At 40.2% G+C, this 27,184-nt stretch overlaps 1 protein-coding gene across 12 annotated transcripts in view; it reads right to left on the reverse strand.

Annotated features, from left to right (window-relative positions):
- Positions 1 to 5,471: 5,471 nt before the first annotated feature.
- The window catches only part of tjp1a (tight junction protein 1a), a 108,575-nt gene continuing 86,862 nt past the window's right edge, over positions 5,472 to 27,184 (reverse strand). For 4 of the 12 annotated variants that reach the window (XM_034299525.2, XM_053229319.1, XM_053229320.1 and 1 more), the window contains 19 exons: positions 26,641 to 26,791; positions 24,513 to 24,621; positions 23,015 to 23,234; positions 22,657 to 22,841; positions 22,173 to 22,268; positions 21,870 to 21,896; positions 19,371 to 19,453; positions 18,350 to 18,560; positions 17,804 to 17,904; positions 16,602 to 16,928; positions 15,827 to 15,967; positions 14,462 to 15,094; positions 13,458 to 13,543; positions 12,892 to 13,101; positions 12,040 to 12,119; positions 10,842 to 11,235; positions 10,518 to 10,735; positions 9,425 to 9,568; positions 5,472 to 7,162 (listed from right to left, as the gene is read on the reverse strand). In XM_034299525.2, coding sequence (XP_034155416.1) covers positions 7,068 to 7,162; positions 9,425 to 9,568; positions 10,518 to 10,735; positions 10,842 to 11,235; positions 12,040 to 12,119; positions 12,892 to 13,101; positions 13,458 to 13,543; positions 14,462 to 15,094; positions 15,827 to 15,967; positions 16,602 to 16,928; positions 17,804 to 17,904; positions 18,350 to 18,560; positions 19,371 to 19,453; positions 21,870 to 21,896; positions 22,173 to 22,268; positions 22,657 to 22,841; positions 23,015 to 23,234; positions 24,513 to 24,621; positions 26,641 to 26,791 — 3,511 coding nt within the window. In that variant the 3' untranslated portion in view covers positions 5,472 to 7,067. The remainder of the gene's footprint in view (positions 7,163 to 9,424; positions 9,569 to 10,517; positions 10,736 to 10,841; positions 11,236 to 12,039; positions 12,120 to 12,891; positions 13,102 to 13,457; positions 13,544 to 14,461; positions 15,095 to 15,826; positions 15,968 to 16,601; positions 16,929 to 17,803; positions 17,905 to 18,349; positions 18,561 to 19,370; positions 19,454 to 21,869; positions 21,897 to 22,172; positions 22,269 to 22,656; positions 22,842 to 23,014; positions 23,235 to 24,512; positions 24,622 to 26,640; positions 26,792 to 27,184) is intronic. The other 8 variants (XM_053229313.1, XM_053229316.1, XM_053229315.1 and 5 more) reach the window with 8 other exon arrangements.

The raw sequence follows: 27,184 nt of genomic DNA on the forward strand, positions 1-27,184 counted from the left end.
AGAAAAAAAGCTTGTCGAGTGATGAGAAGCTTCTTTGTTTACTTTCACAGTTTGGGAGGAAAGTCAGAAAAACGAACAAGAGGACAAAGTGATTCCATCCACAGTGTATTCTTGCCTTATGGTTATATCCAGATAAGCTACAGTTAATTAGGATGGAAGGAAAGTAGGAGGGAGGGAGGGAAGAAGGTAAAGGAAGGAAGGAAGGAAGGAAGGAAAGTAGGAGGGAGGGAGGGAAGAAGGTAAAGGAAGGAAGGAATGAAGGAAGGAAGGAAGGAAAAGGGAGAGAGAGAGCAAGAGGGGGAAGGAAGGAAGAAATAAATGAATAAATTAATTAATCAGTAAAGGAAGGAAAAAGAAAAGAATTGAATAGAAAAGGAAAGGAAAGAAGGATAGAAAGGAAATAGGAAAAATCAACATGGAGGACAAAGAAAGGAAGGAACAAATGAATCAACAATGGAAAGTAGGAATAAATGAACCTCTAGCTCTCCCTCCAACGTTGCTTCTCTGCAAATGGCTCCTCAAACTGCTCCATTTAACCTTCACACCAGTTCTGATATGGATCTAATCCAACAACCCGACAACACACTTTCCTGCTCAGCACCGCAGTATAGCTGAGATTGTGGTGGTTGTGCACGTGTGTGAACCTCTGTAAGCTACACGTACCCATAATCCCCTTCTTCACACCTTGCCACATTTACACAAAGTCCTTCCAGTAAAGTCTGTCCACTCGGCGGCCATCTTAGTGACACTCGGTCATTTTCCAAGGCTGATATTTACTTGAATGTGGAGAGACTGATAAACCGGGAACAGATTTCAGGTTTCAAACACGGATTTGAAACGGTGCTTAAAATACTGTGGTGTAAATAATGTGCTCTTTGACTAAACAACAACAACAACATCTTCACATTGCTCCAGCTGCCATGCATGAACGTAAAACAATTCTTCATAACCAACAGCAACGCATTCGTCTCTTGTATCAGTGTACGACTCTGATAGGCCGGGTGTTTTCTGCTAACGTCTTAACCAACAAGACGATTGGCTCCTTTTACTGAGGGGCGGGACTTACCTAGTACAGCCGCCATGTTGAGTGCTACACATGGACTCGTTTATGTTTTACAAGGTGAATTGTTTCTACTCATTCTGCAGGACAATTAATCATTCCCGAACACATCCTTCACCATTTTTATTTTTTTTTTGCAGAAAATAGAGATTATTTTTTTTAAATAAAATGTAAACTTGCATTTTGACAATGGTTTAGAAGGCCACGAGACCACAAGAAGGACGTGTCGTAGTTCTATGTGTCATAAAACCTGCAGGTTTATTTTTCCAGATGTTTGTGTAAAATTAAAAAAACACTTCAGGTTTTGATTTTGCTCAGCTGGGGCGTTGCACGCAAACCTCATTTCACAGGAAACAGCACACACTCTATCTGAATAAACCGAACACAGCAGTGTGAGAAATGATTTCACTAAACAGGCTGTTGGTCAGAATGTTGATCAGTGCTTCAGGTTGCTTCAGGAACATTCCTAATCTTATCATAGTGTAGTGACAATATTTTAAAAAATTACTCTCTCTCACTCACACTCTCACACACACACAAAATTGTGTTGGAATTTTTAGAAATGCTATGTTGTGACAGAGACAGCACTAGAACAGGTGATTTTTAAAAAAATAATAGTGAAAGTATGCCAGGATTTTTGACATCCTTTCTCTCCCTGAGGTTTCTGTTGTGTCATTCAATAACAGAGGTGCTGTAATGACTCAACCTACAGCACGCCTCCGAAACACTGTGAACAGTGTGTGTGTGTGTGTGTGTGTGTGTGTGTGTGTGTGTGTGTGTGTGTCTCTGTCTTATTCAAGAGTTTATTGTCATATGTACAGGAAACAGTCTGTTACACCATACAATGAAATTCTTACTCTGTGAATCCTCATTCAACCTTATTCAACTCCTGCTCCATTTCTTTACTTAAAGCAGGACAATGTCAGCTTTTAAGGAAACCTCTGTGTCTGAATTTGCGTTTGTGTGTGTGTGTGTGTGTGTGTGTGTGTGTGTGTGTGTGTGCTGAGAGACCTAAAGCAGGACAGGACAATGTTAAGCCAAAACGTTCCTGAAAAGCTGTGAAGGTTCACTCTGAATGGAATTAATCAGAATATAAACTTAAGATAGCGACGTTGATTCTGGTAACTAACAATAACAGCCGAGGTGGAAAATTCTGTACTGCTGTACTTCATCAACCTTCAGGATGAACAATTTACTTTTATTTACATTTCTAACAAAACAAAAAAAATCATTTGCTTCCAGGGACGACTCCTGGCATGAAGGGTTGCAGTTCATGGATGAACTTTGATGTTAGCCTGACAGAGCGCTAAACACTAAAACAATATTAAACAATATTAAACAATATTAAACAATATTACAGGGTTTTGTCAGTGATTTTAAAACGTTCAAATGTTCAGCAGTTCAGTGTATGAAGGTTAAAAGCTGAAAGCCTGGTTATAGCATTAAAATGTTAAAACCCTGCTAGCATATGCAAGTTGGTTGCTAGGGTGTTGCTAGATGGTTACTATGCTAACCCAGTTGTTGCTAGGGTGTCGTTAGGTGGTTGCTAGCACATTTAAGTCGGTTGCTAGAATGGTGCTATGCTAACCCAGTTGGTACCAGCTGGTTGCTAAGGTGTAGCTAGGTGGTTGCTATGCTAACCTAACTGGTTACTACAGTGTAGCTAGGTGGTTGCTATACTAACCTAGCTGATTGCTAAGGTGTAGTTAGGTGGTTGCTATGCTAACCAAAATGGTTACTACAGTGTAGCTAGGTGGTTGCTATGCTAACCCAGCTGGTTGGCAGGGCATTGCAAGGTGGTTGCTATGATATTCCATCTGGTTGCTAAGGTGTTGCTAGTTGGTTGCTAGGTGGCAACAATGTTTGGGTAGGTGGCACGTGTCAAATTGACGTCCACACTCCCTCCACTGGTTTTCTTCTACAAACAGAGCATCCTGGTGCCATCACTTCCCCAGGTGAACGGTGCTCAGGTACCTGGACATCCAGGTGATGTGAAAGAGAACCAGGTGAGCTTTCGATGGTGGACGGGGGTTAGTTAGCATGAGCACTGGGACCCGTCTGCAGCTACGCAGCAGGGTGCGAGCCATCATTCAGATATTCTGGGACTTGTGCCACAGACGACTTCTGTCACTTCAGACCATCGAGGAGCCTGAACTATGAATCTAAACTGTAAAACTTAACAATAAGCAAATTATAAGGAGCAAAATCTAGTACTTCATTTTGCCATCTTTGTGAAGACACACACACACACACACACACAGTAAATATGTCAACAATTACATTTAGATTTATTCATTTGGCAGAGGCTTTTATGCAGCGTGTCAGTTCAAGTTAAAGTAAGTGACATTCCATCATTCACTCCCACAACAGCTGCAGAAAATACTGCGTCTTTCATCTGTGACACAGATCAGTGCGCTCACGCTCTCACACACACACACACACACACACACAAGAGAGAGAGAAATACAGACAGTCAGACAGGGAAAGAAAGACAAGAAGATGAATGGAGAGACAGACAGAGCAAGAGATTAAGAGAACAAGATAGGCACAAACCGACATACAGAGAGAGGAGAGGGATAGAGAGACAGAGGGAGAAATAGAGACAGGGAAAAAGAGACAGGGAGATGGGGGGAGAGAGAGAGGGGGAGGGGGGAGAGAGAGAGAGAGAGAGAGAGAGAGAGCCTACCCGTATGAGACGTGGAGAGTTAAATAATCTCTCTCTCAGGATGAGGCAGTGCTGTCAGTGGGAATCGTCTGAGTGGGAAAGAGGGATGAATGAGTGAAACAGTGCAGCATCTCAGCATTGAGCTCGGGCCTGTGGGGACGACTACAACACACACACACACACACACACACACACACACACTCCAAAAGTAGTCAGGATAATAACACAAAGCAGACAACTACAGAATTATTGGCACCCTCCAAAAATAATCACATTAAATAAACATTACACAGTGATCCAACTTCCACAGTTAAACAACTGCATCCCTTTTCTCTAACTAAAGGCAGACATGAAAAAATAAAATAATGGAACCCCTTAAAAGAATCATATGCATATAATGCAGTGAGGTAACAGAAGAAGGTGATCTCTCATCAGGTGAGAGTCAGCACAGAGGGAGAATGAGTCAATGGATGGCTTGTCATTAGTTTCTTTTTGTCAGGATTCTGGGTATGGATGCATTACACCCATCTAGTTTCCTGTATCAGTACAGTGGCCAAAGTGTGCCCCCTGTCTGTGGATACACAGAGCATACTGAGATTTCCTCTCCTGGCCTTACAATGTGTGAGGTAATGATTTGGAAAATTCAAGCTCAAGATAATCAGATATAGGCTCTAGATATGACGAATCTGTAAAACTGGACAAGTAGTGGACAAATTGAGGGGAAAAAAGCAGACATGTCCACTTGTCATAGTAAACCAGCTACATCTCTGGGTAAACAGCAGGGTGTCTGTAGGTATCATCAGGATAAAATGAATACTTTCCAAAATAAAACATAATTTAAGACCTAATTTGCTGCAGCAGCACAACGCCTAAAATCATGCAAAGACAGGTCAAGTGCTTCAGTTAGTGTTCACACCAAACATCAGAACAAGAACATGGTCACAGTGAGCTTGTCGGTGTCAGATGGGCTGGTTTGAGTGCTTCAGAAACTCCTGGGATTTTCAGAGTTTACATTTACAGAATGGCGTGAAAAACAAAAAACATCCAGCAAGCGGCAGTTGTGTGGGCACCTTGTTCATGAGAGAGGTGAGAGGAGAACGGCCAGACTGGTTGAAGCTGACAGTAACTCAAATAACCACTTTTTACAACCATGGTGAGCAGAAAAGCATCTCACAACATGTACAACCTTGAGGTGGATGGACTACAACAGCAGACGACCACATCGGGTTCCTCTCCTGTCAGCCAAGATCAGGAATCTGATGCTACATCCGGCACAGGATCACCCAAACCGGACAGGTGAAGATCAGGAAAATGGTGGCTGGATGTTCTCCAGTTTGTCCTTCTGAAGAACCCTTAAATGTTCTTGAACAGAGTGTTTCCAAGTAGAAACCCTGAATGAAGCCAAGAACCCACAGGAGTCTATGCAGTACACTATTTAGGCATGCGGAATATAGCTGGTTATCTAACATTTCTCATGAAACAAATATAAATAAGAAAATATAAATATAAATAATAGACACTTCTTTCTAGATAGTTTACTCATTTTTAAGTGAAAAAATCTTGCTCCATGGACATAATTTTGCTTATTTTTAGAAATAAAATGCTCGAAATATGCACAAAATTTGAAGCCTCAAGATAGTTTCTACTAGACAAGAATATATTTGTCATCTGAATATATGATGATATAACCTTAATAACGTCCTAACACATGATCTAGTCCATAAACAAACAAAAAAAAAAAAGACATTTATTTTAAAAATGATTTTATTAATTGATATAGTGGCATACCTGTATTGAAAAGAAGAAAAAGTCGCATGTGTGAAGATCTAATATTCAACTGAAGCCGTGTTATTTAAAAGAAAAAAAAAACTTACTCGTGTGCCATAATAATAATAATAATAATAATAATAATAATAATAATAATAGTACATCTATTAGTAAAAAAATACATTTCAGGGCACGTAAACAGCATTACAAATAAATGAGCATAAGCAGAGAAACACACTTATCAGAAGAGTGTTTATCTCGAGCTGAGCACTTTCCTCTTGGTTTAAAATAAAGCGTAAAAAGGTTGCAGTAACCGTTAAAAAAAAACTTTAGACATTAGTGTGGATAAATTGATTTTAAAAAATTGGAAACATTAATATTAATATTACTATCAAGTCACACGTTTGCAAGGCTTGAGATATAACCGGAATATAAAGTTCATTTTCATTGCATTTATTTCTTTATTTAGGTTTTTTTTTTTTTGCCTTCCTAAGTTTTTCTTTTCTTACAAAACCATAAAGAAATAAAAAAAAAAGTCATTTACAAACCAAGAACAAAGGCCATGTTAGCTTTATATACAGCTGATTTTCTTTGTCGTGTCAGAATCGTGTGCATAGCAGGTACACCGAGCTCTGTGTGTGTGTGTGTGTGTGTGTGTGTGTGTGTGTGTGTGTGTGTTTCAGGTTTAGACACACTGGCAGAACTTCATTTTGTAGCTTTTATCGTATATAACTTAGAACAAAAAAGACAAACACACAAAGTTGAAAAAAGTTGAATAAGGCATCGCTGCTTTAGTAGGAGTGTGTGTGTGTGTGTGTGTGTGTGTGTGTGTGTGTGTGTGTGGGAGAGAGAGAGAGAGAGAGAGAGAACGAGCGAGTGAGCAGGAGTCCTGAGTCTGACGTGCATAGATCTTCACAGCGTAGGGAAATTTGTGCTACACTTTGTGATGGGTAAAAGTTCTAACGTTATTGTGTTTGAGGAGATTTTTGGGGAACAGCAGCACCGGTTCACGTTAACGTTCTGTGCTTTGTTTCACGTACGATTTCTTTCCTTATTTCTAACATCTGCGTCACAGTCCTTCACCTCTGTTAGACACCGTTTCTATTTCTAAACTTCCACTCATCCCTCCACACCTACTGTGTGTGTGTGTGTGTGTGTGTGTCTCACTTCACTGAAATCGAATAAAGCTTGAGCTTCTTTATATATCACAGTCACTCTAAATACTGCAGTGTGCATACTGGAAAGTTCATATCAGCAGTTCTTGTACATCCTTGGGAAGGTCTGTGTTTCGTGTGCAGTCCAACGAGGAGATAAATGAGAAAAAAGAAAAAGTAGGAGAAGAAGAAGAAGGAAATAAAGAGAAAAAGTACTCCAGATTATGTCGTCTTGTCTTCTGTCTCCATATCTAAAAATAAAAATAAAATAAAAAGCGCAGACATCCTTCATTTTTTTCATTTCCGAAATATTAAAGAGCTCACTTCACTAATGGCAGTGTGTATGTATGTATGTGTGTGTGTGTGTGTGTGTGTGTGTGTGTGTGTGTGTGTGTGTGTGTGTGTGTGTGTAACAGGCTCCTCAGAAGTGGTCAATGAGCACAGACACGCAGTTCGCTCCAACCAAGTAGTTTGGATCTCCGGGAAGAGATTTATTCTGCCAGTTCTTGGGGTCACCTGGAGAGGGAGAGGGAGAGAGAGAGAGAGAGAGAGAGAGAGAGAGAGAAAAAGAGAATATGAGTGATATAGTTCTTCCCCTGCAGTGTCTTTTTTGGGTCACGATTTATAATAAAACCTTCAGGTAAAACTCACCTGGAATCTCTAACATCATTCATAAATCCTCACAAAACACAATCGCTTATGCTAATAAATTAGCATACTCATTTGCATATTAAAATAACCAATACTGACATAATGATTTACAAACTACACACAGTATTACAAACCACATGGTGTTTACACAAATAAAATCCTTATTTCAATAAATTTTAATCCACAGCTAGTTTAACTGCTGCTTATGATGAGCTATTTACACTAAGAGATATTTATGAGATTATCTCATAAACTTTACATTTATACGCATATATTCAGGGTTTTACGGTAACTACCAGGCACTTTTGGTCTCAGCTTGTCTGGTTTAGTAAAGATGTAGACACGAGGAGATTATAATTGAGAAGGTTATTTTGTTACTTTATTAAGAAAGTGTGCATGTAAACATTTCATTGTCCATATCTTAACTAACACAGACGAGCAGGAGCTTCTTCCCTAAAGCGCTTAACGATTGCTGTAAAACCCTGTATATACACACGCTCCAGTTTCTACCACACCGGACTTGACCACTCTGTTTGAAGGTATTTTGTCGCTTTATATTTACATTTAATCACGTGCTAATCATCATTATTATTAAAATGATTTGTAAAGTGTTTAATCTGATACGTCTCTGTTGGCCTATTTTAGTCTCTCTCGTTAGTCTCTCTCTCTCTCAGCTGCAACAGTACCATTTTCCGCAAAAAAGTTTTCCTTTGCTTCTAAGAAATAGCGCTAACTGTTAATTACGTGTTAATTATAAACTTGTCTAACGTTAGCTAAGTTGAACACACACTGACAGATTTTATTCCACATTTACTTTGTGTCCATTTTAACTTCAGCCCATTTTTTCAAGTGGGAAAATATATAACCGAGAGACTGGAGGGGAAGGGGGCGGGGCTTCCATGGTGTCCGTTAATATTGGAAAGATGTCAATCATTCCAGATCCATATGTCAATTGGCTTGGGGCAGGAAAAAAAAGAGAAGACTACTTTTTGGGTTTTTTTTTGCCTATTTTTGGTTAACAAATCATACTCTGATGTTAAAATGTGTAAAGATTGGCAGGTCTGCAGGAATTGAGAGTTTTTTGTTTGTATATTCCCGTTAAAGGTGCTTCTGGTGAAACTGGTGTCCCTTCTTCCTTTTCATCTTCATCTGACGAGCTTTCATATTTCAAGTCAAAAGTTATATTCCTGAAAATGTATCGTTTGTCATTTCCGCTGATGTCGCTAACTTTACTGTAGTAATGTTCAAACTAGGAAGTGGAATTTTCACGGTGAACACAGATGTGCAGAGTGATACACACAGCAACACAACAGTTCCACTAAAATATAAGCACTCCGGGAACAATGCTCGACCAATCAGATTAGTGGACCGGAGCTAACTGTTGTATAAAAATTCAATACATCATTCAGCGCTACTGCAAACAGTAAAGACTTAGCAATGATCATCACTAATGTGCTAACAGTTCTAGTGGGTTCCCTCCATAAGGTTATTAGAGCTCTGTGAGAGGAAGATAAGTGCCTCCAGCTGGGCCTCGTGATGCCTCAAATCTCCGCGAGACTCACTTCTCCATTTTCTAAATGAGGGATAATTAGCAGCTAATGCACAACTGGCAGCTAATTCACAGGCCAGTCTGCAATACACTGCATGTGTGTGTGTGTGAGAGAGAGAGAGAGAGAGAGAGAGAAAGAGAGGAATAAAACAGGGAAAGAAAGGAAGGAAAAGACTCCCCCTGCTGTAAGCACCTGCTAGAAAAGGAAGCAAGAAAGCCAAAAGATTCCCAACAAAAAAGAGAAGATGGCATACAATCGTCTAATGGAAGGCATGATGATGTGAAAAGGTGAACATGCACAGACCTAAAGCAGTGAAAATCAAACAATAATGATAATGATAATAATAATGATAATAATAATAATAATAATAACAGAAGAAATCATGAATGCTAAATAAACCACCACCAAGAAAACGAATACTTGAGCACAATGAGTCTAAGAACAAATGAACCCGTGAAAACCGTGATCAGCTGCACTAATGAGAAAATAAATCAATGTGATGAAACAGATTTTGCCCCGTGAACTGAGCAGAGCCACCCCAGAGCCCCAAAAGCAGAGAGATTAGAGAGCGGCGTACCCGACGAGGAGTCGGAGGATTTTAGAGCAAAAGACCAACCATCAGGAGTCATAGACGCACAGTGAGGAAGACGCAGCTCCACCGGCTTCAGGAACTTCAGACCATGTGGACCGCACATCACCAGCGGGCTCAGCAGCGTTTCACCTACACACACACACACACATTTAATTTTTTAATTTAAACAATTACTTCACTTCATTATATTAACATTATCATCACTATTATTAGTAGTATGACCATAGTGTTTTTTAATAATTATTCTATGTAATATTATTTTATTAAAATAATATAATAAAATTACTAATAATAAAAGTCACAAGACAAATAATATTGGTTAAATAGCAACAGTAATAAAAAAAAACCCCAACAACGAATGTTATACGATCCTGTAACAAATGGAAAAGATTGGAACTGGGTTTGTGAAAGTGTGAAACTGGCTTTGTGCAAGTCGTGTTTTTAGAGATTTTTTTCTGTATTTTTTAAGTGCTGAAACAAATAATTTTAAAGTTTGTAGTTTTTAAAGAAGAAAATGATCGGCTCAGTATCAATATCTCAAGGTTTCGGGATCGTTATTGGAAAAGAAAGTGTGGTATCATGCCATTTGTTTCTAATATTATTATTTAACAAGGTTGTGAAACATTAATGATATTGACTGATTATTGATCACATTGTTGTTTGTTTATTAATAAATTCTTTACACTTTGATGCATAAAAATGTATGCAAAAACTATTTTATGTTATACGTAAATTATTTGTAGGCTTTATTTATTATTACATCCACTGGCATCCACTAAGGAGAGTCACAACAAAATGAGCTGTAATAATTAGTGTATTTCACTATTTTGCTCCATGTCAATACTGGAATAAATAACTGGGGGAAAAAAACAGCGTTTAAGCAGGACTCAAGGCAAGCCTGAGGCAGCTGACTCGGGTAACACGACCAGTGGCAAAAGGTGAAAGCGGAGACTATCATTCTTGCTAGCTACTTCAAAATTAGCAATAATAAAAACTTTTAAAAAATCATCAAATTATCCATGAGTGAAGTAGACACTGATTCTGTTATTATTATTATTATTATTATGACTATAATTACCTTTCTCCTTGTCGAGTGGGGGCAGGATGCTGTTGTCCCGACACACTTTGAAATAGATCTCCTGCTCAACACCCTCTGGAATTGCCCCCTGGGGTATGATGATGCTGACGCCCGTCTCTATGGAGCTCAAAACCCCGCCGTTTGAGTTGAAGATGCCTCGCGCCGTGGCGACGACCGTGTGCATATCTTCATCGTCGTCATCCTCCAGTGCGCTGGGGCTGAAAGTGAGGGAGAGAGAGAGAGAGGGAAAAAGTTTAGAGAAGACACACTACGTATGATTTAACACAGATTTACACCTAAACTCTCATCTCCTGTGCATCAGACCTGACAGGGATGGCCTTGGGCACGGCGTTGATGTTGTTGTTCTGGTATTTTGGTGCGCGGGTGAGCGTGTCAGACCCGCCGTCCTGATCCGTAGGCTGCACCTGCGTTTTAGCCGGCCTGCTTGACGGCACTTTGACCGTCGTGTCGTTGGGCAGGAGGTTGTGGTTAAACTTGGGGCTGTCGAATTTACGCTCGAAGGGCCGTGCCGAGGCCGTGTAAGGTTTGGGGATGTTGTAGCGGGTGTAGCTGGAGGAGGGTGGGGGAGCGCCTGTGCCGTTCACAGGAGATTTCTCAGGGAAACTTTTCTGGGGGAGGTAGGAGCTTTGCACCGTGTCCTCGCGACCCAGGGGCTTGACTTTGGGAGAGCTGAGAGGTTCTGGAGGAGGAGTGGGAGCTAGAGTGTGTGAAAGAAAAACAATATAAAAAGTTATTTCAGGACCTACTGCCATAAAAGAACATCACATGTCTACAGTCAAGTCTGCAATTACTGACACTATTCAAGAATGGCAAAATACATACAATAAAAATAAATCATCTAATAAAATTAAAATCAACATTTTTTAAAAATCTACTTTCTCTCAAAAGCAATGCTTAAATTATTGGAAGCTAGTATTTAAAATAAACACAAAAAAGGCATTCTTGATTTTTGTCTCATAACTACTTTCTAATCCATCACCATGGAGAAAACTCCCAAACTCAGATGGCTGTTGGCCTGCATATATCAAGTAATGAAAAAGAAAAAGAAAGAAGAAAAAAAATTAAAAAAAAAACTTTTAACTTAAAAAAAAAAAAAAAAAAAAAAAAAAGTTCAGTTACAGGAAGTATGTCTCAATGTTTTTATTCCCTCCAGAAGAGGCTTCACTAAATATTAATTGAGGGTGCCAGTAATTTTGAAACAAGTATTTAGCAGCAATGAAATCATCACTATTTTAGAAATGTATGTTTAAAAAATATATATACACACACAATTAACACAAAAATTCAGACCATTCCCAGTCAGAGAATTTGTTTAAGCTCAAACGCTAACTAGAGGCACATGTAATTCATTTTATGGCTCATTTTCATGAAGGGTGCCAATAGTTTTGCAACATTAAGGACCACAGAGTGCTGATCTCTGATCAGTTCTTACTTTTCACATCATAAAAATATACAGAAATGAATAAGAAGACAACTGATTGTATTTCACTACAACTCTTACCAGCAGGTTTGGGCAGAGTAGGGGGCGGAGCAACTGGGGTTACCTGGGGAACAGGGCTGACCTTCTCCAGTGACTCAGTCCTAAACACACACACACACACACACACACACACACACACACAGAGCTGTCTCAGAATAACAGAACATTTTCATTCGTTCATCTTCAGTAAGCACTTTATCCTGGTCAGGGATACACGGTGGATCCAGAGTCTATCCCGGGAATACTGTGTATGAGCTGGGAATACGCCCTGGATGGGACATCAGTCTATCACAAGGGACTCTACACACACCACCACACACTAAACTGTCCCTCGGTATGCTTGAGAGTCACTAATCCACCTACTGACATGTTGTTGGCCGGAAACCGGAAAACCCCGGAAGAAACCCACACAGACAGGGGGGAGAAAATGCGAAACAGGGAACCCTAGAGCTGTGAGGAGGGAACGCTACCTGCTGCACCACTGTGACTTAATAAAATGATTTATTCTGGGTTCATTGTAAAGATATGAACGAGTCCTTATAAATGAAAAACCAAGACAGAAATAATTCTCAGCAATTTTTTTATGAATCCTTTATTTACAATGGTGATTAAATAGATGTCTTATGGGTTTATGTCAGTAAAACTTTGTTTTTCCATAACTGTTGACTACATAACAGTATACTGGATGATACAGATCACTTTAAAATCAATTTTAAAATAAAAATGTTCATATTGGTCAAGCTTTCACTGCGCATGCTCATATTTAATAGATCTTCATTTTGAAAACTTTGGTTCGCTTTAAAGCACTATACAATGCAAGAGTTTGCTTTTTTAGTGAACGTATGTGTGTGAGTGTGTGTGTGTGTGTGTTACCTGGGGTAGCTGTTCCCTGGCTGGCTCTGCGGTTGTGCCGGTTTGCTCACTGCTTGCGGTTGTGTTTGTGCAGAAGGCTTGGTGTCAAAGTTGCGGCGATCGAAGTAGGACAGCTGCTTCCTGTAGTACTCCTCATCCTCGTCAGGGTCGTAGTGATTTGCCCGAACTATATCACTGGGTCTCGACTGGGGCTGCTGGGGCTCGGGGGCTCTGTGTTATATATATGTGTGTGTGTGTGTGTGTGTGTGAGAGTGAGAGTGAGTGAGAGAGAGAGAGAGAGAGAGAGAGAGAGAGAGACTCTTCTGAGTGAAAGCAGCATTTATTTAAAAGCATGCGCAGAATTCAGAAGTAGCAATGCAAGCAATGCATGGAAGGATTAACTGTTCATACACACACCACAAGGTGGAGCCCTGTGATAATATTTTTCAATTTCTGAGTGAATTAAAACCAGCCCTGAGATATTAATTTACATCAGATTGCATGTAATATGATAATTACACTGCATTTATCTGAATTTAGAATACAGCGCAACTGCAACATGAACGCTGCTTTTGGTTTCTCTTTACCTGAAGGTCTTCTCTTGATCGAGGCTGTTCAGAGAGTTGGCTTTGGGCACAGAGGCTGCTCCTGGTTTAGGGACCATGTCCACTGACTGAGTGAGTGAAAACAAGAGAGACTAATGATGACGAATTAGAGTATTTTGTTTTAAAATTTAAAAATACTATTTGATGATACTTTATTTATTGTCTACAAAAGTAAACATACTTCTATTTTTATAGTTAATGAATGACATTTTAACGTGTAAAAAATACTGAAGACAAAAAAAATTTAATTTAAAATGTTCAACATCAAATCAGCTGCTTCTCATCAGTTTGTAACTACATTTACTTTTTAAAAAAATAAATGTAAAGATAATATAGCAAAATATCTCAAAAGCTGTACCCAAATAAAGTCTGGTATTTAACATTTTAATCACATTTAGAAATACCTTTCTGAACATTTAGCTGCAGAAAATGACATCTGAGCAAGTGAAAACATCTTGAATACAGTCAGTATTTCCTATAATAAGATTACAATAAAACAATTATACGATTATTAAACCTATTTCTAGACATTTTTTCACTAATTTCAAGCTTTAATATGCTTGAAATTAGAAAAATGCCTAGAAACAGATTGAGTAATCTTTTATTTGATTAATTGTAAATCTATAACAGGAAATACTAGATAAATTACATACAAATTGTCTATATTTAAGATATTTTTAGTTGCTGAGATGCACTTTTTCTGCAGTGAACAGGATTCACCTTGTCATAATGAAAGAATGTCTATAAAAAATATCATTAAACGTACTGCTGGTTTCATCCTTTCACAGCTGGGCGTGTAAACTTCTGCACACAGATCTACGTCATAGTGATTTATAAAGCGTGGTATAGCAGTACTAGAAATTCAATTCAATTCAATTTTATTTGTATAGCACTTTTAACAGTGGACATCGTCACAAAGCAGCTTTACAGAAATAAACTGATTCAACTTAAATGAAACCAAAATAAATTGTAAGTAACGCGCTCACCCTTAGCGTGGTGTCGGTGTTCTCTTTGGCGCGGTCCACTGATACCGAGCGCTTGTTCTCGAACATCTTCACCCGCGTCAGCACCGACTGCGGCTTCATCGCCGGGTCTTCCCCTGCCTCTGGTGGTGGAGGTGGGAGGGGCTTGTTTGCTAACTCCGCCTCTGCCGGGAGGGTCTCGACTTTGGGAGGGGGCGGGGTGTCTGAGTTCACGTATCCTCTAGGCTGGGTGGGCCTCAGAGGAGGTGCGGCCTCGTAATACTGTTTTGGTGGCTCCGGAGAGTGAGACACGGGTGGAGGGAGGGGCTCCTGGTCGTAACGCGTGGGTGCTATAGTGGGCGGGGTTTCGTCGTGACGGACAGGCGAGGGGGCCGGCTTCCCGTAGCGAGGGCGCGCCGGGCTGTAGTCACCCTGTCGCTCGTATCCAGGCCACTGCTCTTGCAAGTTCGAGTCATAGTTACGAGACTTGGATTCGATGTAAGGACCTTCGTAACGGTACGGCTGGTGATCGTAATCTCTGTATGCTGGCTCTTCCTGGTAAAGGGGCTGCTGGGAGTTGTAAACAGGTGGCTGCTTCAACCCAGGGCTCGTGCGTACTGCCGGGTTGTCACTGTAGAATTCTGTCTGGTACATCTGCTGATAAAAATAAAAGAAATACGGATGAGTGACCTTGAAAGCGAGACAAATATTGTACATTTTTTTTTCAAGATTTGAATTGAGCACGTCAGAAACCGAAGGCGATTATAATACGCATTTATGGCTGAAGGATGAAGCTTTAGAGTCAGAGGAAGGAAAGACCTGCAATAGAGGAGACTAAGAGGGGCTGTTATTATTATGAACACGTTAAAAACCCGGAAGCAAGAAAGAAAAAAATATAATATTTCATGAATACAAAAAGAAAGATTAGACCAGTATTGCTACAATACTGATGCGGGCCACGAAAGAGCGTCAGGCTAAATAAAAAAATTGTAAAGGCAAGAAAAAAGCTTTTGACAAGTAGCCTTTAAGAGTGAATATCGCACAATCTACGCCAACAACGAGGAAGAAGGCTACCTTTCAAAGTCATTATAAGAGGAGAAAATATAAACAGGAAGAAACCCTTCAAATTAATTACTATATAAATAAATCACAGTGTTTGAGTCACTTAAATCACAGACAATAACAGGAAAGTCATGCATTCGAGTCGTGCAAAAGCGTGCAAGCTTTTAAAAAGCCTCATACACACTGCTGCTTACACTAAGAAACACGAGCATGAACAGAGATGATTCGAATGCAGTGCACATGCAAGAAAAGAGATTGAAAGAAAGCACCAAGGGCATTCAGGCTGCAACGGTGCCCGAATCTGCGGCCCGGTGGCTTGGGAGGTACCTTGGGCTCTGATTGGCTGGGCTCGGGAGCCGGGGGCAAGATGGCCGCCCCCGGTCCGGTGCTGCCCTCCACTGAACTCAGAAGCGCTACATTAAGGTGGGCAGCGGGGGGCGGTGGCTCAGGAAGAGCGGGCTCTGCTTTCTGTGAAGGTGGTCACAAACGTTTAATACAGCATGCTCATGTTAACTCCTGCACAGCCGCATTCCTCATTTATTATTCACCACTAAAAAAAAATCTATAATTTATCATTGTTTTTTTTTTTTTTTTTTTTTTTTTTTTTTAAAGGGAGGTGAGGTGAATGAAACCAGTCATGCACTGATTGCAAAATCTACGAATGGACAACAGCTTTTATCCGTTTACATTTACTGATTTGAGTTTAATTCTAGCATGAGGTACATTTTTGCATGTTTGTAAGACACTCTGAATACGAGATAAATACACACTGTATGTTTAACACAGATTCATCAGTCATGCACATTAAACTGACATCGTTCCGATAAATATGGCTCAGATACAGCTAGGAAGACCAACACAACGCCGATTCATTCCACCACAGACGACGACAACGACATCGATGAGAAAAACAACAGGACTGACATCAGGAGTTGCAATTTAACATTCAGGAGAAAAAAAAAAAAAAAACAATAAATTTCATTGATAACGTCAGGTATTGCTTTTAGATTTTCTGGGTTCATAATCGCCTCCACATGCCCTTCCTGAGGCACAGCACGGCCTCCAGGCAGCAGGGGAAGTGTGCGGCTCTGAGAAACGCTACCTGGTGTGACATGGGCGTGTTTTTGAAGGCGGCCGGGTCGATGCGTGTGAGCGCGTCATAGCTGGGTGGAGGCTGTTCCACAACGGGCTCTGAGGAACGGCTGATGGCCGGAGCGTGGCGCGGCACGCCGTCATCGTTCAGCGGCTCGTCGTTCAGCGGCTCGTCCAGCTCGTGGTCGGTGTAGGTTCCGCCCTCGGTGTCCGTGTCCTCGTAGTCGGAAGTGTGGCGGCTGTCCGTGCTGTACATGCTGTACTCGCTGCCCGGGGCAGACAGGTACGACAGGCGGTCATCATGAAGGTCCAGATCGTCTTCGGACGCACCGTCCGCCTGGGAGAGAGGGAGAGAAAGAGAGAGAGAGAGAGAGAGGAAAAGAGAGGGAAATAAGAAGGGCAAAGGAGAATGAGAAGAGAAGTAGAGAGAAAAATACAGAAAGAAATGGAAATGAGGACATCAGGAAGAGATAAAAAGAAAAAGAAGAAAAAAAAGAATGAGAGAAATACCATGAGGAAATAAAAGGAGGAAAAGAGGAAGAAGGGAGGATGAGGAATGGGTGAAGTAAAATGAAAAGAAGAAGAAAAAATATTTAGAGGAAAAGAAAAAGGAGGAAAAGAGGAAGGGAGAAAAGGAAGAGCAAGGCAGAAAGAAAAAAAATTCCAGAAAGAAAAAAAGGAGAAAAAAGGAGAAAGAGAGAAAAAGAAGGAGGGAGAAATAAATAGAGAAGAGTGTGGCAGAGACAAAAATACAAGGAAAAGGAGAAAAAGAGGAAGAAAGAAGAAAAAGGAGGAAAATGGGAAGAGAAAAAGGAGGGGGAAAAAGGGCAGCAGAAAGAAAAATATAGTGAAAAAAGAAAAATGAGGAAAAGAGGAAGTGAGAAAAAGAAGGAAGGAAAAGCAAAAAGAAGAAAAGAGGAAAAGAGAAAAAGAAGAAGGGAGAAATACAAGGAAAAGAAAAGTGAGGTAAAGAGAAAAAAAGGAAGTAAGAAAGGAAAAGAGAAACAGAGGGAGGAAAAAATAGTGAAAAAAGAACAATTAAAGTGAAAAATAAAGCAAAATAAAGAAAGAAATGTTCACAACTGCAGTCAAGCTGACCTGAGTGTGAACAGAATATTCACCATGTAATGGAACATCGCTGTACATGAACGTGTGTGAATAAATACGAATAAAGCCCGTATGCAGGGTAGAGCGGTTCACCACGGGCCTCACCTTGCCCTCAGAAACCCAGACCAGCTGATTCTGCTGCTGCTGGATCGTCTCCTTCAGTGCTCCGTACCAGCCATCGTTCATGTTGTTCATGTTTATGGTGGCTGCAGAGAGAGAGAGAGAGAGGGAGAGACAGAGAAAGAGAGAGGTTAATTTACATACTGCAGTTCTGTGAATCCAAGTGGAAATCAGCCTTGTGTGCACTAGGTGGCAGTGTTGCATATTAGACATGATGAATTAAAATGGACTACGGCTAGACAATAACATTGATCGTGATATCGATATGTTATCACAATACATTTTTTTTGCAGAGATATGGTGCATATTTCTTTTATAACTTTATTTATTAAACAATTACACACAGACAGGCACACACATACACACACACACAGACACACACAGACACAGAGACAGATACACGCAGAGACACACACGCAGAGACACACACGCAGAGACACACACGCAGAGACACACACGCAGAGACACACACGCAGAGACACACACGCAGAGACACACACGCAGAGACACACACGTGTCTCCTGTGCTCACCAGTGAAGAGGTGGTGGTTGTTCTTCCTCAGTTTGAGGGCGCGTTCGTACAGCTTCCTAGCGCTCTTCCTGGACTCAGGACACAGCCTCGTCCTCATGTTCTTCACACCCTGCTTACTGTCGGGGTTCAGGAACACCACGATGGGGTACCACTGCGCGTAGTTCAGCCTGTCCACCGCGTTGGGGGTGATGTCCAACACGGCGTGTTTATCCTGCACACACACCAGAGTTTTAGAGGTGGGCGATGTAACAAACAGAATCACATCACAACCCTGGAAGGCTTTTCTGTGATGCACGATATGCACCAGGATATAGATTTGATAGAAGTGCTGCTTTAACAAAACAAAACAAAACAAAAACAAACAAAAAAAAAAAGGACAATGATACCTTATTTATTGCCAAAAATAAATACTTTTTTTTTCATATATAGAAAAAATAAATACATATTTTAAACTGAAACAAGTAAATAAATAAATAGCTTCCAGTCACTTGGTTATCAAATGTATTTTTAAAAAATTATAAAAAGATGTCATGATATCTCAAAATCATATTGTGATAAAATTTATCAAAATATCGCTATTATACCATCATATCGCCCAGCCTTGGAGAGTTTCAAAACATTTTTAGTGCGCTAGTTTAACAGCCTTTGATCTGGGATGTGATCATTTATTGACCATCACTAACTGACATTAGTGAAAGCTCCGCCCCAAATCAGTTTCATACAGAAGTACTGAGGGAGGCCCTGTTTCAAATGGAAAAAAGTACTGTAAATTTAGGTACCCCTTTCTGCAGAACCACAAGTCCAGGGGGCGGAGTTGCACCTGATCCAGCACCTCCTACGTGATTAGGGGTTGGGGTTTAGCTTTTAGAGGTGGAGTTGGATCAGGTCCCGCTCCACCCGCTGGACTTCAGGTTCTGCAGCGAGGATTATCTAATGATTTCAACATGAGCTGCAGGTGTAATTTAAACGCTAATCAAACTGAGTGCCGCAGCAGAGAGCGCTATAGAGCTCATACACTCACCTTATCGATGATCTGCTTGATGGTGTGAAGGCGGATAATTCCAGAGCTGCGCTGATCCGTTCCTGCATCTCGGGGCTCGCTCTCTACAGCACGCGGCAGACAGAAAACACACGGTTACATGCTAAACACCCGCAACCAGTCGCACTCATGCTTCGGCTTGGCATCCTCAGAGAGACGCTGTCCTCTCACACTGCTCTACAATCTTACAACAGATCTTCTTTAAGGTTAGGAGTGAGAGAAACAACAGAACCGGTCTGGGATCAGCCGAATAGAGGCGGCTTACACACACACACACACACACACACACCCACACACACACACACACACACACACACACACACACACACCCACACACACCCATACCCACCCACAGACACCCACGGACACCCACAAACACCCATACCCATCCACACACACACACCCCCACCCCCACATACAGCAAGATCAGAGCTGATGAAGGTGCACATGCGGAAGCATACACAATTTGGATGCATCCAGACCTCTTTTTGTCTGCTGTGCATATAAATGTCATGCTCCCTGATCATTCATGTACAGGTAACTGCATTACGTGGAGTGTGTGTGTGTTTAATATTTCACATGATAGGAAAGAGAGTTTAGCTGAAGCAGCCTAGCTTAGAATGTTACTAGGAGTGAATTTATCCCTCATTAGTATGTTTGTTGAATATGAATCAGAGTGAAATTGATTCTTTTTGTTTGTTCGTGATTTGGTTTGGCTTAGGTTCACACTGCGCATAATTAATCAAAACAAAAAAAATTAGCTGAGGAGCATGTAGGGCTGAAAATGTCCTCAAAAAACTATTTCATTCATTTGTCAGAAAGATGGTGATAAAACACAGTAAACAAACCTTTCTCGAGTGTGCATGAAATAACAAAAATCAAAAAAGAACACGGAGCCGGTGATATATAAGCGATTCGATAATTATATAAACAACTAGTTTAACACAGTCTCTATATCTGGCATTTCTGCAGCGCTACAGCTCTGTGCCTCGGCTCAATTTAGCAGCTCATATCTATTTAAAAAAAAAAAAAAAAAAAAAAAAAAAAAAGATGCTGCAACCCAAAACACACAGCATGCTCGATTCACTTCCTGTAGTGAGTCGATTCAGAGTCGAATCGCTTTTTCATTAGAGCAAGTTCGAACACTTCTGAAGAATCCTGATCACTTTATCAAGTTTTCATCACTGAAAACTTCTGTAGCATCCTCAGGACGAACGTTCACCAATTGCTCAAAACTGCAACTGTGATATTGATATTTCCTCTCTCAGGTATAAAAAAATAATTTAAAAAAATCCTGATTAACAATTTCATCATCTAAAAAAAAATAGCTTTATAACAAGGTCAGTCTTGGTTTCTGCTGAACCTAATTATCAATTACGAATCGACTGAATCGTACGCAAACCTCTTTACCCAATCATTGCACACCTTTTTAAACAAAACATGCAATCCTTAATAAGCCAAGCTGTATTCAACGGCAGAATTATTGGCACCCTTAAAGTGATCAGACAATTATTATTATTGTATAAACATAAACCTGGGACTCTCATGAAGATTGATGGCATTGCTGCAATGTTCCAGGATATTTTAACCTGGTTGCCTCTGCCAAGAGGTTAAGACTTGTCCATACATAGATGTTGCTTTACAAAAATTATTGTATAAAATAAATACTGGTCCATCAAATTGGTCATCTTATGAAGACTGATGACATGAAAAATTTTGCCAAGTAACAGGTTGTTTTTTCAGCCAAAACTTGGCTACCTCTGCCAGGAGGTTAAGACTTGGCAATGGACAGAACTTTTAACTAGATAATGACCCCAAACATACATCTACATGGAAACTGTTGACAGAGAGAAAATTAATAATTTGAGGTAACCATGGCAGAGTCTGTATTTATTTTGTGGTCTGAACAGAAAGATGTGTCCACATGCTCAGATTATTATCTAAAGGAATTTGAAATAATGAAGGAGAATCCCAGATCCTCTAAAAGACCCAAACCTGCTGTTAGTCTCTCTAGAGGAGGCTTCATTTAATCTTGACTGCAGAGGTGCCGATAATTTTGAAACCAGTGCACAAAAATAAGTAAATAATTAAAAAAAAGGTTTTTTTTAAAGCATAAAGTTAAAAGTAAAACTATATAACATCCCAGCTGAACAATAACTAATTGAATTTTTTTTTTTTTTTTTAAATCAATGTGGCTAATAATTTTGGAGCTATCTGCCTTCATACACACTTGTACATACTGATGTATATGAAGTTATTTCCATGGTTTTTTTTAGCATGTGATCTAGTTATTTAAATGATCCCATTGCATGATATCTTGCTATGGGATGGCTGGTACGTGATGTAGAGGTCAAGATAGATAAATTAATAGATAAAATAAATAAATAAAACGGGCAACTACAACATTCTTAAAGCCATAAAGAACAGCCTTTGTTTGTCTAGCGCTAATGATCAAGCAAGCTGATGCAGCGAGAGACATACTTTCCCCTTCTCCAGGGCGCTGTGTTTCTGCAAGGCAAAATACAGTCATAAAGCAACAGTGTTATGCAAAAAAAAAAACCTAAAACAATTTCCATATGTGGTGATCGGTTTAGATTCTGAGAGCACTCAGATTAATGAAAGCACAGAGATGACGTGGTGTGTTTTACAATAGCACTACATGTGTAAAGTGATACAGATATTCACAGGGGGGAGAGAGAGAGACAGAGAGAGAGAGAGAGTATACGAGTGTGTGTGTGCGTGTGTGTGTGTGTGTGTGTGCGTGCATGGTAAACTGATACTCACTGGCTAGCTCGAACAGATCAGGCACCTCTCGGGCCAGTTTCTCTCGGGCGACGTCGGCGATGGGCCCGAAGATCACCACAGGCCTCAGGAATCCAGCTTGGGAAAGAGAGAAAGAACAAAAACGTGAGCTCGTGTATGCGCAAGAGGGCAGATAGCGCTTTTGTCTGGGTCTGTGATGCAGGAAGCGTGGCGGTCTGAAAAGACGCAGGAGTTGGCTTCACGTGCCGTGCAGGAAGCACGTGTTTGCCCCGCCCTCCTGCAATGCCAAGGGGTGAGTTTGCAAGTGGGTGGAGATTGGCACGACCCAATCAGGGAGAAAATGTGGGAGAACAGCAGTTGGAACACACCATAAAGGTCTGCACAACACATGCTCCAACCTGATGATTAAAAATTAAACCCTATTTTTGAATATGGTAATAAAGTCGCTAGCACATTTAGTACGCTAATCATAAAGGAGTCGCTGGTGTCTGCAGAATCTACACACCTTCCCTAAGGACGACCCTTTCGTACGCAGGGAATTTGGTCTGCACCGGCTGAGCGGAAAGATCCTCCCGGCTCTTCCTCAGGTTCCTCTTGGAGCTGCGGAGTCCGCGGAACCTCCAGAAATCGGCGCGGTCTCCGCCGGGGGTTTTGGGTAGAGTGTACTGGACGCTGGACAGCTGCTCCGCCCTGGATATGAGACGAGAGTGTTTCAAATGGAGACGTGATTGTAAATGCTCATGGCAGGACAACACTCGGTGCACACATCACACACTTTTACACATGTCTGAACTGGGAAGGCGATCATCAGAACGAGAACAGTATCATATGTTACTATACATAAACTCGGCTGAGGTTTAAACCTGTTCTTGTTGGGGATGATGCCTCTCTCCACTTCCTGGTGGTTCTTGCCGATGCGAATGGCGAGCCAGGAGCCCAGCTTGCCGTTGTAGAGCGTGTCCACCACCCGGAACACCTCGCCCTTGTTGAAGCTCAGGCCGTACGGAGACTCCTTCTCGTACTCAAAATGGGTGCGGATGTAGAAAGAGTCGCCCACGTCAGACTCCACAATCCGCCGATATACTGCCAAAAAAAAAGACCCCAAAATACACCACGTCGTTACGATACATCAGGGGTATTTATGGTTTAATTGCAATACATGCTTTGCTTACAAAGATCCCGATAACAACTAACATGACTGAACAGTGATAACAGTTACCTTTTAATGTTTAACCATTAATGATTACTTCATAGCTACAAATAACATAATTTGCAGTTTGCAGTTTTCTTTCACAGTGGTGCTTCACGTTACCACTCCTGCCTACAGATTCAGAAACACATGCGTCTGTACTGACTTTTCTTTAGTTCCAGTTCTTAGCTTATTTAAAGTCATAACTTTATCTCTTGAGAGTCTTTTTTAACTCTTGAGAGTCTCAACTACTAAAAAATAAATAAATAAATAAACAGACAAGTTAATCACTTGATGATTCATTTAAAAAAGATGCAATGCAATTTCTTCCTGAAGGTAAATATGAAGACATATTTCCTGTTTCCAGACTAAATTAAAATAAATAAAGAAATAAGAATTTGATAAGTTATATAAAACCAAGACAACGAAAGAGTGCCAAAAAAGTGACAAAGTTGAAAAACTTACTCTTTCTAGCTCCTTCTTTCATTCAAAAAACATTTTTAACAGTTGAGGTTGGCCTGCAGTTTAACCTTTGACCCTCTCTCCATGCTAAAACTGACCAACAGGTGTCACTGTTTTTCATTCACATACTACATGTACATGTGATTATACATTGAGATATATATATATATATTATATATATATATAGATATATATATATATATATATATATATATATATATATATATATATATATATATATCTCAATCATATGTACGGCTCAAACGCTGTCTTTAAAAGATGAGATACCTTCAGATAAATTATTTACATAAATAAACGTTCAGATGTTTCTGCTACAGAAGCTGAATTGGTTTGTTTTTAGAAAACTATGGCTAGTTTTTTTTATTTAATTTTTTAAAATTAATTAGCTCTGCTGTTGTATTATTAATTTACAGGCGCTCAGTTCAATCTGCTGAGAAACTTTACTGGGTCCAAATCCAGACCGCGGCCTGCCAGTGAACAACCGCTGGTACACAGAAGAAGAGATTTTTTAAAGAAAAGTGCTTAAATGGATGGTTTACAGTACAGTCACATATGTACATATACATAAACTATCCCTTCAAGGTGCACCATCAATTACACACACACACACACACACACACACACACACACACACTTAACTCCTAACCCATAGACAGACATCTGAGAATTTTCTAGTGTGATAAACTCACCGTCCTTCTTCCTCTGGGCCAGAATAGTGACCTCTTCTCCTCGGGGCAGATCCAGCAGAAACAGCACCGCTTCCTCACGGATGATGTTTGCAAAGTCGACATTGTTTACCTGCAGAGAGAGAGAGAGAGAGAGAGAGAGAGAGAGAGAGAGAGAGAGAGAGAGAAAGACACACACAGAGAGAAGAGAAATGTGTTTAACAAAGTCTCTTAGTTATTCCCTATGAAAGTGAGGTGCATGCTGTAACAGTACATTAACTGTTTCTCACTCGTAGCTCATAAAAACAACCAGAAAGTGAAAGAATTTATTGTATTTTCAGGAATATCTACTGTCTTTGTTTGGAATATGAACGAAACACATGGCGATAACCTCAAACTCGGCTCCAGGGAAATGCTGACATGCAAGATGAAGTATGTTCCTGTAACACACGTGTTTGGGTAAAGGGTGTACATTTTCCTGTAAACATTTCCAGCATGTTTGTTTTATACTGTTTAATCATTTTACTAGGTTTTTCAAGTAAATGATCACTCAGATAAAAAAAAAATTGCAAAAGCGCCAACTGAAAAGGTTTGGTTTCACTCAAGACCAAGGTTCGACAGATCACCTAAAAGCACAACACATAACTGTTTTATATTTTACATTATTTTTGTATTCACTGTTTTGGTCATGCGGAATAATGTTCTACTGAAAGAACAGACTTGTTTAAATCATTTTACCTCGGAGTATTTTAAATAATGCTCAAGTAAGTCTTACTTTTTCCTTTTCAAAAGCACAGAAAGCAAAAAATATATATATATATTTTTACAATTCATGTAACTGTGCAATAATAATAATAATAATAAAATCAAAAATAATAATAAAATTAATATAATAATATGTTACAATAAAAAATAGTATTGGAAAGGCACTTGGTTTTGGTTTCAGACAAAAACTACAGAAATAAATAATTTACACGATTAGAAAATGTATCCTGGACTTGTTTTCCATTTTCAGCTCAGACCAAAAAAAAAAAAAAATCATTTCAATCCATCAGTATGCCACGAAAAAAAAAATAAAAATTTTTTGGTTCATCCAAATATTTTTATTTCAGTGCATCACAAAGAGAGATTTGTTTTGTTAAACGAGAAAAATAGACCGAGTGAAGAAAGAGAAAGTAGGGAGTGAAAGGTTTTCAACTCACACACACTCGGAGAGAGAAGTGTGTGGATGGAAAAATGCTGGAAGCCTCACCGTGGGGAAGAGACGCGCGTGTGTGTGTGTGTGTGTGTGTGTATGTGTGTGTGTGTGTGTGTGTGTGTGGTGCTTGTACAGCGGGCAGGAACACTTTGTAGCGTGGACGCTCCACACAGCGTGACTCGCTCAGACTCGATGTAGGAGGCGCTCGCTCGCTCTCAACATCTTTTATCAAGAAGTTTTCAGAGATAAACAAGACTTAAATGAATCACATATTCACAGCTAATGACATCAGTGAGACACCACGGCATGTCTCGAGCTGAACAATAAGCGCTGTTGTGTGTGTGTGTGTGTGTGTGCGTGTGTACATTAAACAAAAGAGGTTCCAGGGCCAGAGGGAGTCAGGCGTCGAGTCAGAGCTGCAGCGTGTAACTTACTTCTGTGCAGGGTCACACAATGGGTCAATATTTTCCCAATAAAGTGTAGGAGGCTTGAAGCTCTCATATACACACACACACACACACACACACACACACACACACACACACACACACACATGCACACACGCACGCACACATGCACGCACACACGCACACTTTTGCCCTAATCGTAGAGATGCTCCAAAAAACTCCATGTGAGTTTGTTATAAACCGTAATCAGTACAATGTCGGTCATTATTAACTTATTACCTATTATTAATTAATGATTAAAGAACTGTTAAAATGGCTGACATGATTTATTATGACTCTAGACCATGATCACTGATCTAGATCACCGGTACAGTGTTAGATCTGACACGCTGTTGTACACACAAAAATGTGCCCATGTAGCAAAGCACATTAATCCAAAGTGTTAAAGTGTGGACAGTTTCTGTAATTTGTTACTGTAATAACCAGTCTGTGTTTATAGATGTGTTTATAAATCATGACGTGACGTAATGCTCATCATTCGGCTCACCCTGAGTATCTGATCTCCCTCCTCCAGACCCTCTTTAGCAGCAGGACTGTCCTCCAAAACTCCAGCCACGAAGATCCCCACGTCGTTTCCTCCTGCGAGCCTGAGACCCACGCTGTCTCCTTTCCTAAACTTCACCAGCTTCATACTGGGTCTTCATGAGAGTCACACACACACACACACACACACACACACACACACACACACACACACACACACACAGTGTCAAGAACACTTAAAAAATCCTTATCTTACTGACATTAACGTTGTTTTAGGATTGTGTTATGTCTGTGTGTAGTGTTTTGACGTAGAGTACAGGAGTACAGTGAGAGTATACTGCAACTGACACACACACACACACACAAAAAAAAATAAATAAATAAAATAAAATAATAATAATAAAAATGCTGCCGGCTACAGCGGCGGGAATACAGTAACTAGATTAAATGTAACTTCAGATCATTTTAGGACATTTTGTTCAAGAATCTGAATTATCAAAAGATCATTAAGTCATTAAATTAATTTAATCAAACAGATTGATTAAATA

This window comes from Pangasianodon hypophthalmus, chromosome 25 (genome assembly GCF_027358585.1).
Source record: "Pangasianodon hypophthalmus isolate fPanHyp1 chromosome 25, fPanHyp1.pri, whole genome shotgun sequence".
Taxonomy (NCBI): domain Eukaryota; kingdom Metazoa; phylum Chordata; class Actinopteri; order Siluriformes; family Pangasiidae; genus Pangasianodon; species Pangasianodon hypophthalmus.